This window comes from Perissodus microlepis, chromosome 8 (genome assembly GCF_051167445.1).
Source record: "Perissodus microlepis isolate ML-2025 ecotype Zambia chromosome 8, ASM5116744v1, whole genome shotgun sequence".
In the NCBI taxonomy this organism is placed as follows: domain Eukaryota; kingdom Metazoa; phylum Chordata; class Actinopteri; order Cichliformes; family Cichlidae; genus Perissodus; species Perissodus microlepis.
Window position 1 is genome coordinate 21,859,201 of NC_140468.1, and position 16,622 is coordinate 21,875,822.

A 16,622-nucleotide genomic window follows, 5' to 3' on the forward strand; every position below is an offset into this window, starting at 1 on the left:
TAAATGACCGTGGGAAGCTACAGCTTTCGCAGAATACAGTTAAAAATCCAATACTTAACCCCTCCACTCACATTTACCAAAGCTGCAGCGGGCCACACCACACTGAGGACTGAGGCGTGCCCCTGGAGCTTATATTTGACACCTATTGGACTGTTTCTGTCTTAGTTGGTGTAAAACGTGTGTATAGACGAGCATTACAAGGCCTATACTTTACATAATTGCTATTCCAGACACATAACTGGAACGTAAATGCGGGTTAGCTTAAATTTAGGACTTCGTAGCCTCATGCTTGCTCCTAAGTCCCCCACACGGTGACCCTAAGCGAGTTACTCTATGATAATATACGCCAGGTTTAAAAACAAAAAACACCGAACTCACATCTTACTAAAGTCTCTTCAGTCGTGGGGAGCATGTAGGCGTTAAAACCAGTTGTACCCGACGTAACGGGTCGCTATGGGTCACGTTTGTTTTTTTTAACTTTAGGTAACACAGGTGCGGCCCAGGATTGGCTGGCAGCGCTGTGATTAGCATAAGGTATGGCCAATGGGCGTTCTTTCCGTCGGTTGCGTGGGAATGCTCGCTGCCGATTGGCTGCGCGGAGCTGGAGTGGGCGGGCCGCGTTAAGTAATTTCGGCCGAGTTCAGAGTGTGAGACCTGCCTAAGTTCTAATATTTCCCGACGCTTTTCGGGAGCGCTCACACCCGTTCAAGCACTGCCCGGCCCTCCAGGATTGTGCACTTTCACAGGAGAAAACATGACCACTGAAATCCCAGAGATTTTCAGGGCTCTTCTTGAGCATCCGTTCGCTCTTCCAAACTTTGACGACAATGGTAAGTGACAGCCAAACGTAGCTCTGGTTTAGTTAAAATTCCGAAAATTAAGAGACAGATTTACCACGTAGATCGTTTATCTGAAGCGACAAACTGATTTTGAGGAAATTCGGGAACTTTTGCGCAAACTGTGTGTTTGTTGCGTAATCCTCGTCAGCTGAGCCGCATGAGACAGCAAGGAGCTTCTCCTTGGCTGGATTTAGAAGCTAAAAGTTGGAGGAATTTAACAGAAAATGTGGACTAAATTACTAAATAGACACTTATAATTTAAAAAACAATACTCTAACACATACAAAGCAGGTACTGATCCTTTCATTGCGGTGGTAAAGACCGCTCAGTGTGAAAGAGGAGATATGTTGATAAAGCTAAACACCTGCTGTTTTTAATGATCATTGCGTTGCAGGCTAATAAAAATGCTGTCATTCATGGTTGTAACGGATTAGTAACAACGCCTCTTTTGACTGAAAGCTCCAGTAAGCAGACTCAGATCGACCTGCAAATCAGATCAGTGTCTAACACCCACTGATCCTCTGTGACCTGTGGTGGTTTTGTTGCTGCACAATTGCACTTTGACAACGTCTCAGTCAGGAAAGCATGTTTGGTATGTGACCGCTGAAACATGCAGGTGTGTGAGACCACTGTGGGCCCTTTAAGTGAGCCTGCTCGGGAGATGATGCCTCACCGTTTTGTTTTTGTGTTTAACACCAACACAACAATCTCAGCGTGGCTCTGTTTTCATTCCGTGTAAGTGATCACAGAGATATAATATCTTCAAATTGAGACAAAATCTGCCACTTTAACAGGACTGCACAGTAGTCACTCAGGCTGAGTTTTTAAATGGGGCCATCACAGTACTAACATGACTCATGAAGCAAAAGCAGTCCTTTTGTTGTTGTTGTTGTTGCTGTGCTGCACAGTATGTTTGACTTGTTGTTGTAGGAGAGAAGTTAGATTAGGTTATGGCTCCAAGTGCTTTAAAATGTAATTTTTGGGTGAACTGCCCCTTTATGCAGCATGATGAATCAGTAGTTAGTTGACAGTAGAGATGGCACGATACCACTTTTTTATGTCCGATACCGATATCATAAATTTGGATATCTGCCGATACCGATATGAATCCGATATATAGTGTTTTTTAATCTATAAAACTGTTTTTTTAATATCTTGCTGCATTTTGTATAAGTTCATACTCAAGTTTAAATAAACAACAACACTAAAGCTATTCTGTTATACCTGTATGTAAAAAATACACTGCACCCAAAATATTTCATAGTTCAGCAAAACTGATCAATCTAATAAACTTAAACCTACTCAATCCTTCCTATTCTGGTATTTTAAAGAGTACTTAGCAGAAATATTAAGCAACCTAACTAATAGGGTTGCAAACTCCCAGCAAAAAAAAAAAAAATAGGGAACCACCCCCCACCTCATGATGCTTAATCGACGTAATCAACTTTAATTTGATGCAGTGTGAAAAATAAATTGCACAGAAATAAATTACTTTTCAAGAATAATTAAATAGATTCAACATCTTTCTTCAACAGAATTGCAGACTGCACAGATGGTATCTTCCCAAAGGAAAAAGTACTATAGCTTACTGGGGTATATTAGACTTAACTGTTACTATATACAGTAATGGACTTCTATATATTTTACATAAGATTAAAACTTTGGGTGTAAGATTCAGATAATTATTTATTAAAAGCTAGACATTTTAAATGAGAATAAGAAAGAAAAGTATGTCTTTGTGCCCCCTTTTCCCTGTTAATGCCCTATCGGCCCCCCTGGCTAAACTTTGCTAGATCCGCCCCTGCACAGTTACCAGCCGTCAGCTGCATAGAAAAAGATCCTGGTGTAGAAAGTAATATTAAATAAATTCTAACAACAGCTTATCAAGGTTAAACGTGCTGCTGTTGTTCAGCCACTGGTTTCCTCTTTCTGGCGCGAGGTGGGCCAAAAACAAAGAAGAGAGACGGAGTCGCGACAGAAAAGCCGATCAGCTGATCATTAATCAGTTTCACGATTGAAGTAGCAGCAAGAAGACGCAGTCGCTCCATATATCGGTTGTTAAGCTTAACGTGGGAATGCTTTACAAACATTCAGAGATGAACTTACACACTTGCTTTACTTCTCTCTGGGATAACTTCCTCGGAGATGAAATGCTGGTTTGGTAGCCAGGCTACAAATACACACAGCCGCTCCATCATGTGAGCACACTGCTCCAACGTGCTACGGTTATGAGCAGAGTTACACCGTGTCGCAAGTTTTGTGAGGTGCTTTTTTAATATTCAATGGATCGGATTACATTTTTTATTTCTCTCCAATATCCGATCCAGTAATTTACGTCAGTATCGGACCGATACCGATACGTGATATCGGATCGGTCCATCTCTAGTTGACAGTTGACTCTAACTTGTCCATAGGTAATGAATGTGGTGTGAATGGTTGTCAAGTAGTCTGCCTGTTGTCCTGTGACAACTGAGATAGTCTGCAGCCCCACCTCAAGCTCCCTGAACTGGATAAGTAGAAGAAAATGGTGTTCAGTCTTTGCAGACCATGAGAGAGCAAGTGGTAAATTTACAGCAGGCGAGAGTACTCTGCTGTTCTGTGTCCAATTAAGTAGTTTAATGCAGCTCAAGTCAGAGCACCTTTCATTAGAGAGATTCAGGAGCTCCATATTTTCCACCTTTAGTTTTGATCAGAGACTAAATCCTCCCCACCATCGTGGTCAGGGAATGAGCCACTCTCCAGCTGTTCCTTGCTAGAGGGGCTGTGTTCCTTCTTTAAAATACCTTTGATGGTGATTTACTGCTTTCATGTCAGGCGTCATGCTCGGTCAGCTCACGTTTTTTTCTTTTTCTTCTTTGTAAACTCATGTGTGACTTACGAGTAAAATTTTGATGTCTTTCATGCTCGAAAATTCTTCCGCCAAGTGTTGAAAGACCGAAAGAGAGCGTTTTGGTTTATGCACAGGCATTATTGATGCTGTGTGTAAATTAATTGAGCCTTGGTTCATTGCTACATTTTTGAAAACCTCAAACTTTTAGCTGGGCCTTTTATTCTTTTCAAACTTTCTGTCCTATATACACTGTTACAATAGTGTATTTTAATATTTAACATGACCAGAGGGGCAGAGTGAGGATGATGAAGGACTGCACTAAGGGTCAGTATAAAACAGATCATTATATGGACGTAGAAATTTCATGATGACATATATAATAACGTTCTGTCGTACATACTGATCATAAATAGAACCCGTGTGTACCATGAGACAGATGCAAATGACCAGGATGGATCAGATCTCACATTTGTCTTGGTGTGTGTTGCTCCAAAGCCAAAGATTTTGATGCGAGGACTGCAAAGATGCTTTTATTCTCTCCCACTCTTAGCTGGGGTATGTTTTAGATTAGGAAGTTGTAGGAGTTGTCTACATGAGGACATGACATGAAGGTCAAATAAACTAGTTTCTTATAGGGTCTTGTCCAGCAGCTCCAATGCAAACTCTCTAGTCTAAAATCACATGGAGCTGTACAGACCACAAACAGATACTTTCCTAATTTGTTTCCCTAATTTTGCACAGACAAGATTTTAGTTCTACTTGTTAATGCAGCTAATAGTTTATCATTGTGGTTAAGTGTCATATATAATAAGTGGGACAAAGTTCAGTGTGACCACCTATAGCAGATGACCTTGGGGGATTGTATTTGTTTTTATCGCTGTGACACAAACACGGAGAAAAACTCCCTCTCCCACTAAAGACAATAAAACTGTGCCTTGTGTGAGGAAAGCATGCATGTAGCTGCCTTTCACAGGTTGCCTTACTGAATGCTTCATGTTAGTGCACACTTTGGAGGGCAATAACATGTGTCTATTTAAATGCCTTTTTGCATAAGAAAACAGGATGTAGATTTTAACCGTGTTTATGATGAAAATCAAATGAACGCACATCCTGTTTTGTGTCCAAGCGCGCTCAGTTTGTTTTCCATGAGTGAAATGCAAAAATCCTCCTTCTTTCTCCGCAGGATATGATTTGCTTCAATCTCCACATCATTCAGATTATTGTTTATTTATTTATTTTTTACCACCACTTTTTTCACCAGGAGTAAAAAAAAGTTGTTTACTGTATGCTTAAAGGCGATGTGGGACAATTATCAGCGACCACGATCGTGATTAAGCTTTCTGCGGTACAGCACAGACATGCACATCTTTGCCCCTGGGTCTTCTGCTTAGCTGCAGCAGCATAGCCCACACAAACTAAACCTCAAGGTGCTGCTCCTCAGCCCAATAACACTTTGGCACTGCAGCGCCGCCCTTCTTGCTCACGCCTGCGCATGAGCCACAGAGACACATCGCGGCGTCATTGGACGAAACCGGGCGATATGTAAGAGCGGCACCTGCACGTGTGTTTGCATGTGAGCTGGGCAGGCTTTCCTAGTCAGGACATTGTCCGAGCTGTTTGTCCCACTTTTTGTGCAGTTTTTTCTTCTTTTTGGTTTTTCTGTCAGAGTATATCAATTAATATAATATTCAAGTATTTCTGATTAATATCTGATTTGGGCTAGATGGTTATAGTTATTGCCTGTTCGTAAATTTAGAAAAGGTGCTATAAACCCTCGCTGTCTGTGTGTATGTGATCGTATAACATTAAAAGAACTGGAAAGAAAGCTAAATAACCGAATAAGGGTGGGGAAAAACTCGGTTAAAATACGTGTTGCAATAGTTTTTTTTATATCTTATTTAGGTGAACGTGTATATAACTCGGTCAACCAATGAGAGCGCAGATAGTTTTCAGGAACACGCCCCCTCGCGCTGTAATATTAATATTCATGAGGTCAGACTCAGCCGGCCAATCAACACAAAGCCAGCAGGAGGTTTTTTCACAAGGAGGCGCGGTTTGTTCTAAAAAACAAAAAACCAAACCTTTCGACTGTCACAGTTACCGAGGAAGTGGGTTAGTGAAGCTCTCGTGGATAAAATTCGTTTGAGTGGATTCAGTGGATTTTGAAGCAGTCTGTGACGGCGGTTCAGCGGGCTGAGGAGCTGGCGTTATCAAGCTAACGAGCTAACCCGCCGTGTTTGCATCTTTTTTTTGCACTTGCTCCGCGGTGAACTTTGAATAATAAAGAGACAATAAAAAAGAATTATAAAAAATGTCTGGAGAGCCACTTCTCGTCACGGTGGAGACTGCCGCTGGGGCCCCGAGTTCATTCCCGCTGGTTTTGAAGAAAATAATGGAAATGCCTCCGCCGAATATACTGGACGGAGACGACGGTAAGCGCAGAGCTGACGAAGAGGAAGAGGCGGATGTCGGCTCTAAAACGAGTTCACCCGAATAAAGAGGCTGGCGAATAATAAAAATAATAATTAAAAATAGTCTTCTCATCATAACAGTCTAGCAGCCTGTAAACGGTTGGTGCTGCGTGTGCTAATACCTCTGAGGGCATATTAATTTTGCAGCGCTAGCTGCAGTCGCTATATACTCTAGAAAGGCCTCCTCTTTTCTCCTGGGTCCGATTCTGCTCAGCATCCAGACTTTTCTAGACACGCCCCTGAGTTTAAATGCAATTATTTTGCTGTTGTTGACAGGAGGCACTCTTTCTCGGGTGAAAACAAAGTAATATTTTGATGATAAAACCTGGTTTTAAGTGAATAAGAACGTAAATAAACGTGATAACATTCTCGGCCTGGTTGTTTTTTCCCCTCACTGTGTGTTCACTGTGGATATGAGTCCTTCAGTTTAAAAACCGCATAACTGAATCATAGTCATCTTAAATGGTGTCCACTGTTGCTGCTACTATATACTGGATGTAGTGGTGTCAGGTTCCTTAAAATAGTTTTCTACAGAACAGTGACAGATGATAGTGGGAGGGGAAGGAGATTTTACTGTAACACACTGGATAGTTTGGGGTAGAAACAGAGAGAAGAAAAGATCTTCTTTCTCAGCACTGAATACACTATAAAGCCATGTTTTCTATGTCAAAGCAAAATATATATAGTATAATATTTGTGAAAACTCCAAATGTGTGTGTCTGTGTGTATATTCATGTGTATCTTTCCTGTTTCAGACACCGACAAGGAAAAGCTGTGTCTTGGAGACACCGGTGACCTGGGTGGAGGAGGGAGTGACATGGGTCCTTCGGCCGCTCTGACCCCAGCTATCTGGGAGAAAACCATCCCCTATGATGGTGAGAGCTTCCACCTGGAGTACATGGACCTGGAGGAGTTCCTCATGGAGAATGGCATTCCCACGTCACCAGAGGGGAACTCCTTAAAGGGCACGCCAGAAGGAGGCGCCATGAAGACGGAGAACAAAAAGGCTATGTACTCTGCAAAGACAAAGATCACCAAGCTAGTGTCTCCATTGACTCTGCTGCCCATTCAGGAGCTGGAGAAGAGTCAGGAGGAAGTGGTGATCATCACAAAGAGTGATTCTGACATCATCTGTGATGTTGTTACAGGTGAGGCTCCTGTTGGCTCTGTATGATGTCAGAGAGAGCAGAGTGTTTATAGGGGCCAGAAGGAAGTTGCTTACAGAAGATAAGGCTTAGTTTGAACTGTGATTCATGCAAAGCTACTCTGACAAAATCTAAGGAGTTTGTAGATAAGTATAATTGTATAAGAAGTATAAAATCCCTGCTTGAATTGTCCTAAATAGAGGTAATAATGCATGCTTATATTTCATATTTGGTTGTGTCACTATGTTAGCGAAACAGGATATGGTGTGATCTAACAATGTCACCTAATCCTGAAACAAGCTGTGGGTGGTAACTATTCTGGCGGGACAGCAGAAATAGAAGTTGGTGCAGCCGCATACTGGAGATGGCAGACTTTACAGTTGGTGTCTCATATTACTGTTTTTGTTTCTTATCTGTGTGCTCAGAGGTGACCACTGACAAGGACAGGGTGACTCCTGAGCCCATCAGCCCTGAAGAAATTGAGATTGAGGTCAACTACGAGCCAGATCCTACAGATTTGGTCCTGTCGAGCGTGCCCGGGGGCGAACTGTTTGACCCGCGCAAACACAAGTTCTCTGAAGATGATCTCAAGCCACAGCCTATGATTAAGAAGGCCAAGAAGGTGTTTGTACCCGACGAACAGAAGGTATGCTGGCAACTGGATGAGGAAGACCACAAAAAAATGCGCTTTCAGTCTAGCAGGCTGCTTCATTGTGTTTATGTGTCTCGTGGCAAATCAGTAAAACAGGAAGACAGTTGGAGCTCAAACATGTAGGGTTGTATAATCACACTAGAAACATTGCTGATACTCTGTCATTTCTTAGACTGCTGTTAAATAATATATCGGAAGAACGGCTTGTACTGAAAGGGTGACTGTGGAATAGATATGATTCAAAACATGGAAAATAATTGATAAATAGACTGGCAATTATATGTCAACTTTCTAATCATTCACTCATCGCTTTATTCAATGCTGTGTCTAATATACACGCTCTCAACTTTCATGTATCGGGGTAATTTGGGATTACTGTTAATAACTGATAAAAATGAAAGTGGGAGGCATGTGAGCTTGTTTTTAAAAATGTTATTTATTTTTGAAGGCGGGAATGCTAGAAAACATTTACAGTCACTGCCTGAAATAAACAGGAAATGTTTTTAAAAAAAACAAACAAACAAACTTTCTATTTATTTTTGTGCGGTTTGGAATTTCATCAGTGTTGGAGATTTGAAAGAGGATCTGCTGTTGAGTTCTGCAACTCACCATGACTCAGCGATGTTATAATCTTGAAATCAGTTTTTTTCCCTGCTTCCTGCTCCTCGAGAAGAACGCTGGTTTTGTTTACAGGGACAAAGGAGCTTGGCTGTCAGCCATATTTGCAGGATTAGGCAAACATGGGCGAGATTCAGGCTAAAGTGCGTTGATTAGAATAAAGAACACGCAGTAAGCAAGCTGTTTCTTTCCTGTTTTACTCCCCCAGGATGATAAATACTGGCAGAGGAGGAAGAAGAACAACGTGGCGGCTAAACGTTCCCGCGACGCCCGCAGGCTGAAGGAGAACCAGATCACTGTCCGAGCTGCGTTCCTGGAGCGTGAGAACACGGCGCTGCGGACGGAGGTGGCCGAGCTGCGGAAGGAATGCGGCCGCTACAAGAACGTTGTGGGGCGATATGAAAACAAATACGGACCACTGTAAGGGACGAGGAAAACACACATGCGAAATACACAAAAGGACATGCAAACCTGACAGCGTCAATATTTAGAAAGATAGATATTTTTAAGACCTGATCTTTTGCCATGTGACCGGATACAAACCTACCGTACCGCTGAAGAGAGGGATGACCTTAGCTGGAAGAGGGGAGAATGAGACCCCTGTATAGCCTACACTGTGATGAAAGTCCGTCAGGGGGGTTGATTTGAATAATTGTGAGTGTATTTGGTGAACAAACCTGCTTACATTTGAGTCACAATAACGTGAGAATGAGTAAAACAGCAGAGGCTTTCCTTCCATGTGGTACCTAAGAAGGTAAAGGGAGAGGAGCCTAAAGCCTCACTCATGTTGGATATTCTACTTTACAATAACTTCTTGGTAGTCCCACACACCAGCCTTCAGAGCTGCCAGTTGCTTAATACTGGCCTCTCTTCTCCCCCCTTCCTTCCATTGTCATTCATCCTTGTTCTCTTCTCTTTTAAGAGCGGTGCCAGATGACGAATAGACAACAGTTGATTTATTCATTTATTTTTCCTAATGAATAAATAAATCCTTTGGTTGTTACGTGGAAGAAGAGGATGAAGAACAGACGAGCATGTGTGAGGGCCGATGCTGCCAGCGAGATGTTATAGCATGTTAAGATATCTTTTTTTTTTTTTCATCATTAGTATTATATTTAGCATCTGTGCAAGTGAGAGGGGTGTGTGAGGATATTCAAGTGCTTCTTTGGTGCACCTCGCTTCTGAGGTGTCATTTTTTTTATCATGTTTTGTACGACTGATGCTGAGATGAGATTGTTTGTGATGTTCGGGCTTTGATTTCTACACACAGTAGGTTTGGTTTTGTTTTTTAGGTGGCACATGTAATGGTTTAGGCTACATGGCTTCCTTATTGGGGTTTGCAGGGTGCTTCCAGCAGTTTTCATAGCAGTTTTATATCATAATATAAGAGATTGTGCAAAGAGTTGGGCTTTTCTTTACCCACAAAGACTTCTTTTTTTTGACTGTGACATTTCCAATAACCTAAAAGCTTCTTCAGGGGATTTCTGTGACTTGGCAGGAAAAAACAAACAAACAAAAAAAAGCAGCCATGTTCACTTTTCTTCATGTATGAGCTTTCTACTAGCGGCGGCTCAGAGCTGTACGTAAACGCTTGGTCCTCCCTGTTTCTGTGCTTGTCGCCCTCGTGCTGTGTCCCTCACAGAGTTGTTGCCTCTCTGCGGGTTGTCGATGTGGACTCGTCCATTTTCTGTCAGCAACACTTCAGAAGTGTCTGTGTAGAGTCTACTGATGCATGCACTGTAAATAACTCAGGCTAATGTAATACATTAAAAATGTATTTAGCATCATAGACCATACATACAGTGCTATTTGAGTTTTTGAAGAATCTTTATTTACCATTTACACCTGCTTCCGTATTACAGGTTTTCTGTCGAAACACACAGTGTCTCTTCAGTCTCCGTAACATAGACTGTTGTGGGACGCCTCTTTAAACCCTTTGAGTGTTTTCTACGTCTAAAGCCATTTCAATGCAGCGAGCAGTCTGCCAGTGTACAGTTAACTTTGCATCCAAACTACAGCTGTGACTTACCCGCCGGTTACTTTGCTGTCCACTTTTGACAAAAAAGGGAAAGCTGTTTATTTCTCTTTCGCTGCAGGGCTTCCACATCTATAACTGTTCTCACTTTGTAACCTAAATAAAAGTGAACATTGTTTTCTTTACAATTTTTTTTCTTTTCATTTTTTAAAAAACAGCTTCCTCTTAATGAATGGGCCTGTGCATTTTTGTGAAGTACAACTACAAGTAGGATTTTTGTGTAAATATTCCAGACCTCTTTAACAGAAAATTGATTCACTCCAAGCTTTTTTTTTCTTTTTTGTTGCAATGGTTGTTGCAGCTTCTCAGGAACAGGTCATTTAGCTAACTTTGTTGTGTGGTTTTTTTTTTGTTTTTTTTTTAACCTTTCTGGTTACATCTTTGTAAAGAAACATCTTTGAGTGTGGCAATCTTTTGTCTTGTATTTACATTATGTAAGATTAAAGCCTTGTTGACCGAACTCTTTGAGTCTCTTGCTTCTTTTTATGCCATCTTATTGTCATGACTGCAGGATCTGAGGAAAACCTGGAAGGACAACTTTCAACTTTGGTACAAACGTTTACTTGAACCCGAGAATGAACTGCTTGGTGTTCGAAAATCATCTGGACCTCATAAAACACAACTTTGTATAAATTATAAGGGTTCACACAATTTTCTTAAGATCAAATAATTAAAATCAAGTTTTCTTGATGTTATTTAAGGCCATACCTCAGGAACAGGGGGCACATTAGTGACCAAAGTTCACTGGATTTTTTTTGGTCATCCATGGATTTGAGTGAATGAAAATGACTATTCTGATTCTTCACAGATTTAAAGCTATTGTTGAAATAGTGACGCACTGAGCCTCTAAACTAATCTGCTTATCTCAAGAGTAGTTTGAGGAGGTGGATGTTCTAAAACAGGGGTCAGGAACTCCAGGCCTCAAGGGTTGGTGTCCTGCAGGTTTTAGATATCACCCTGGGTTAACACATTTAAATCCAATGATTAGTTCATTACCAGGCCTCTGGAGAACTTCAGGACATGCTGAGGAGGTAGTTTAGCCATTAAAATCAGCTGTGTTGGATCAAGGACACATCTAAAACCTGCAGGACACCGGCCCTTGAGGCCTGGATTTCCCACCCCGTCCTAAAGCAACCCAGGTGGTGCTGCTGAGAGAAACTACAGGAAATGTCAGTAAACATGTTCCGTATCTCACATATTACTGCAGTATGTCAGATTGATTCCTTTGTCTTTTTTCCTTCCCTCACCCACAGCTGAAACTGGAGGTTTCCTGTTAAAAGGGAGTTTTTTCTTCCCACTGTTGCTAAGTGCTAGCTCATCTGATGGCTGGGGCTATTGTACAGAGTTTACCTTACACTATAGGGCAACTGTTGTTGTGATTTGGCGCTGTATGAATAAAATTTAATTCTACCGAAGAGCTGATCACCATTGTTAAAAAATAGATATTTTCTTATTTGGTTTTTAACAGGCTTGACATCTTGTATTGGTTTCAGCGACTCTTTAAATTTTGTGTCGTTTCCTATAAAGAGTGGGGTTTTTTTTTTTTAAACCAGATGTGTTTAGTGGAGTTTCATGTATGCACGCATAATCAGAGTGTAAGAAACAGGAAATCATCGCAATCATTGCTTTCGTGTAAGGTAACTAATACTCCTCAGCTGTACATGGACCCAAACCACAATATAAGAGAGAGACTGAAGCCCCTCACTGAAAGGGGTCAAGGGTTAAAGGGGGTTTCTTTTATTCGCCACCCATCTGTACCTTTTTAAATGATTATTAAAACAGATTTACGTTTGAAAAAAACAAAACAAAAAAAAAAACGATATTTTTTTTACACTGAAAATGTTATTTCATTTTGGCTCTCGCCCCCTGTGTTCAGCAGTCCACAGAAAGTGGGAGTATTTATACCATTAATGGTAACAGCTCAGGTCTTTCCAGCTCTTTATTTGCCCATTTTTGTGACGTGTTCACTGATTATTTAAAAACCTTGAACGCTAACAAAGCAGTCATAGAAAAAAAGTACAAAATTGAGTTTTATTGACAAATCAAACAAAAGTTTTTTTGTGAGTTTTAAAGAAAATCTGAAAGACTAAACGTTGCACTGGGTCGTCGTGGTCGCGTTCACCTCTTCTTGAAGCCGTACTTCTTTCGTTCATAGAACAGATCTGTTTTGGAGCTGCCCAGGTTTACAATCTTAGGACATCCATCTCGCTGGAGAGAGAAGAGAAAGACATTTTTTATCTTAAAGAACAAGTCTCTTGGATATGCTGCTGCTTCAGTATCCAGTGTCAAAGTGAAGAGAGGAGCGGGAAACTCACATCTTTCTCCTGGATGGTGCATTCTTTGCAGTAGTAGGCGTCGGACACACCAGGTCCCCCACATATGACGCAGCGCCCCTGATAGGAGCCGTAGTTACACTCATCGCAAATACGCACCAGTGTGCAGGGTCTGACGTAGGAATCACAGATGACACACTTTCCATCACCTGGACAGAGAAGAGAGGAAGAAGAAAGGTTTAAACTTATACTGGAGGAATTTGAGTTTAGACTTGTTTGTGCATTTTGGGGTTTTTTGGACTAAATAGCTGAGACAATAAGAATTTACAGATATAGTGACTATGTTGACTGTAGAGTTTACAAATAAAACAACAGCAATAAAATTAATGATTAAAACTAGAGATTAACATCTATACTCTGACTTATTTTCAAAAGCACCCTTCCTTGCTTACTGGCAAGGAAGGGTGCAAAAAGGTCATGTCTGCCGATACACCCCCTGGGTGGTCATAGAGAGTGGTGGGGTTGAGAATAGTTCCCTCCCTGCTCTTCTTTCTTCGTCCTCTAATCAGCGAACCAAGGTCAATAATTTTATAGTTTCGAACTGCGTTAAAATCTTTAGTCAGATCAAAAAAGGTTGTGCTCTACCAGACACTTCGATCCATACACCAATATATTGTAATCATGCATTTCCACCCTCATGTTTAGACGCCTCTTTTGAGGTCTGGACACAGAAAGGTATTATTACTCTCAAAGACTTGTATATTGACAGGCAATTTGCATCATTTACTCAGTTGCAGAACAAGTTCTCTCGCCCTGCGTCACATTTTTTTCATTATTTACAGATAAGAAACTATGTTCGTCAGAGTGTACTTAATTTTCCATCTCTTCCGGAAGAGGGGTCAATTTTTGCACTCCTGAGTTCCCCGGATTCTAAAAAGTTGGTTTCTGGTTTTGTTTAAGCTTTTTCAGAGTATTTAAATTTTAAATCTGACTTTTTGAAGATGGAATGGGAGGAGGAGCTTGGTTTGCAAATTGGAGATGAGGTGTGGGAGAGGAGTCTGAGTAAGATCCATTCTTGCTCTATAAATGCAAGGCATCAGTTAATTCAATTCAAAGTAATTCTCAGACTTCATTACTCAAAAACTAAACTGCATAGGATTTTTCCTTCTATCAGTCCGATATGTGATCGTTGTAAACTTGGAGAAGGCTCTCTCACTCATTTATTTTGGACTTGCCCCAAACTGCATAACTATTGGTTGGACATTTTTAAATGTTTTTCTGATATCTACAATTGCACATTAGATCCGGACTCAATAACTGCATTGTTTGGATCTTCCTCTTCCCTTTTACACCTCAGCTCTGCTGCACAAACTACAGTTTTGTTCGGAATAGTAATTGCTAAGAAAATTATCTTGACTCTCTGGAAGTCGGATATTGTACCTCAATTCAAAATGTGGCTAATAGAACTGACTGCTCTACTGCACATGGAGAGGATTAGGCACACATTAGCGGACAATCTTAGTAATTTCTTTGTTGTGTTGCAGCCATTTTTAGATCATGTATTAAAACAAAGCTCTCTTTGATCAATCGCAAATAATTCAGTCTACCACCATAGCGTTTTATTTCTGTTTATTGCCAGTGTTGAAGTAGTATTTTTGTTGTTGCAGTGTAATCTTTTGCATTATTTGTGTGTTTTTGCCCTTGTTGTTGTGTTGTCTGTTTGTTTGTTTTTTTTGTTTTATTGGTTTTTTTTGGGGTGGGGGATTGTTTTTGTGTCTTTTGTGTCTTTTTTTGTATCAAAAAAATTTCAATAAACATACATTAAAAAAGGAAATATTACTGGTGTAATAAATAAAAAACACACACAGATTAAATACGGATTGTTATGAACGTGGTTATAAAAATAAAATTAGGTGATTAAACTTGAAGTTAAATAAATTAAACAAAAATATGACATAAACAGACTTTAACACTAGTTTAAAATACATGCCGTTAGTTGTTCCAGATATTCCTCACAGATAAAACACTTACATTTCTCGCAGAGTCTCCCGATTGCTGCGGGATATAAACGAAACAAAGTCAGTCAATGTGACAGGAATTCACACAAAAAACAAACCCCACTTTCTTCTAGTTACGATACCCTTCTAGCCACCAGAGCCCACAGACCTGCAGACACTTCCAGGCTAACACATTTTCAATGAAATCCACGCCATGTTAGCATGGATGCTAACGCTATGACCTACGAAACAACAACAAGGGACTTCCAGGCTGCAGCAAAATCCACTGTGCCGAATACTGAAACGTAAAATGAGTCCAAACTTACCAACACCAGCTTGTTTTCGACAGAAGATCAAATCTGGATGATGTTTAGCCATCTTCGATTTACGTAGGTAAAGCGCTTCTCTTTCTTTTTCTTCTTCTTCTGCTGCTGCAGCTGGTTCTTCTCCTTCTTTGTCGTTTTTTGGCGGTTGGCAAACAACGATGTGGTGCATTACCGCCACCAACTGGCTTGGAGTGTGGGCCGGAATTCGCTCATATCAAATAATCGGAAAATAAAATAAATAAATAAATAAATACTACAGGATATATATATCCTCATATCCTTTCACACAAATGAGTTTCTTTTAGAAACTGAAAGAAAGCCATAAAACGTTCACATCTAGAATTCCTTTGCAATAAATCCTTTATATCTAGCTTAATCCCCACCAGATTTTGAATCACTTGTGTTCTTTCTTCCTGATAATTTTGATTTTGGTTTAATTTATTCCAATGCGATTACATTTCCCTGTTTGACGTTGCCCTACAATGAACAGTGTACTGTTTAATCCAGTGTGGCCAAATCTGAATCAAGATATTATTGTCTCCTCTCTCCTGGTCCTCCCTGTGCTTCTCATGTTTCTTGTTTTCCTTTGAATAGAATAAAACCATCTCCCTGTCCTCTCCTCCTCCCACAGCTTTTTGCCCTATTTCCCACATTATCTGTTTTATCGTGCTCTTCATTTCAGCTTTGCTAATACTGATAGGTAAACTTGATCTCCTTTAGCAGCCTAATATTAATTTGATCTATTTGGATTTCTATTGTTTTCCGGGTTGCTGTCCATCCAAAACTCTTTGACTCCTTCACCTCCTTCTGCCAACAAGGTTTAATTGTTTCCATTGTGGGGTGATCTTTTCATGGGAAAATATGGTAAATGGTAAATGGCCTGTATTTGTATAGCGCTTTACTTGGTCCCTAAGGACCCCAAAGCGCTTTACACTACATTCAGTCATCCACCCATTCACACACACACATCCACATACTGGTGATGGCAAGCTACATTGTAGCAACAGGTGCCCTGGGGCGCACTGACAGAGGCGAGGCTGCCAGACACCACCAGTAGGCAACAGGTGAAGTGTCTTGCTCAAGGACACAACAACCGAGACTGTCCAAACCAGGGCTTGAACCGGAAACCTCCCGATTCCAAGACGAACTGCCAACTCTTGAGCCACGATCGAAAAAATTGAAGATATGACACATTGATGCCATGTAAAGTAGTCAGTGTACAGCTCTAATAACAGTGTAAATTTGCTGTTGCCTCAAAATAACTCAACATACAGTCATTAACATCTAAACCGCTGGCAACAAAAGTGAGTACACACCTAGGTGAAAATGTCCAAACTGTCCCCAAAATATCAATATTTCGTGTGGCAACCATTATTTTCCAACACTGCCTTAAAGCGTTATGGCTTGCTAATCACCTGCATGTGCTCCAGAGCAGC

General features: G+C 40.8%; 2 protein-coding genes across 4 annotated transcripts; one reads left to right on the top strand and one right to left on the bottom strand.

Annotated features, from left to right (window-relative positions):
* The first annotated feature begins 652 nt into the window (after positions 1–652).
* Positions 653–11,050, top strand: tefa (TEF transcription factor, PAR bZIP family member a). 3 transcript variants are annotated; one of them, XM_084938235.1, is made up of 5 exons: positions 653–830; positions 6,896–7,288; positions 7,711–7,931; positions 8,764–8,975; positions 9,478–11,050. In XM_084938235.1, exons 1-5 carry the CDS (start codon positions 755–757, stop codon positions 9,497–9,499), a joined length of 924 nt encoding a protein of 307 aa, XP_084794361.1. In that variant the 5' UTR covers positions 653–754; the 3' UTR covers positions 9,500–11,050. The 3 variants fall into 3 exon arrangements, with proteins under 3 accessions (XP_084794361.1, XP_084794362.1, XP_084794360.1); XM_084938234.1 differs by lacking the exon at positions 653–830 and adding an exon at positions 5,696–6,101; XM_084938236.1 differs by having other exon boundaries at positions 655–830; positions 8,764–11,050.
* A 1,552-nt stretch (positions 11,051–12,602) lies between these two features.
* Positions 12,603–15,335, bottom strand: phf5a (PHD finger protein 5A). Its single transcript, XM_084938237.1, has 4 exons — positions 15,187–15,335; positions 14,895–14,918; positions 12,906–13,072; positions 12,603–12,798 (listed from the first exon to the last, which is right to left on the bottom strand). The coding sequence occupies exons 1-4, from the start codon at positions 15,236–15,238 to the stop codon at positions 12,709–12,711; spliced, it is 333 nt and encodes a 110-aa protein (XP_084794363.1). The 5' UTR covers positions 15,239–15,335; the 3' UTR covers positions 12,603–12,708.
* Positions 15,336–16,622: the final 1,287 nt, after the last annotated feature.

Excerpts from the sequence above, each read along its gene's own strand:
- tefa (XM_084938234.1), top strand. The coding sequence starts at position 5,981 with ATGTCTGGAGAGCCACTTCTCGTCACGGTGGAGACTGCCGCTGGGGCC. Across the intron at positions 7,932-8,763 it reads TTGTACCCGACGAACAGAAG|GATGATAAATACTGGCAGAG; the intron begins GTATGCTGGCAA and ends TTACTCCCCCAG. Across the intron at positions 8,976-9,477 it reads GAAAACAAATACGGACCACT|AGCGGTGCCAGATGACGAAT; the intron begins GTAAGGGACGAG and ends TTCTCTTTTAAG.
- phf5a (XM_084938237.1), bottom strand. The coding sequence starts at position 15,238 with ATGGCTAAACATCATCCAGATTTGATCTTCTGTCGAAAACAAGCTGGT. Across the intron at positions 14,919-15,186 it reads TCGAAAACAAGCTGGTGTTG|CAATCGGGAGACTCTGCGAG; the intron begins GTAAGTTTGGAC and ends TATATCCCGCAG. Across the intron at positions 13,073-14,894 it reads CGGGAGACTCTGCGAGAAAT|GTGATGGAAAGTGTGTCATC; the intron begins GTAAGTGTTTTA and ends TTCTCTGTCCAG.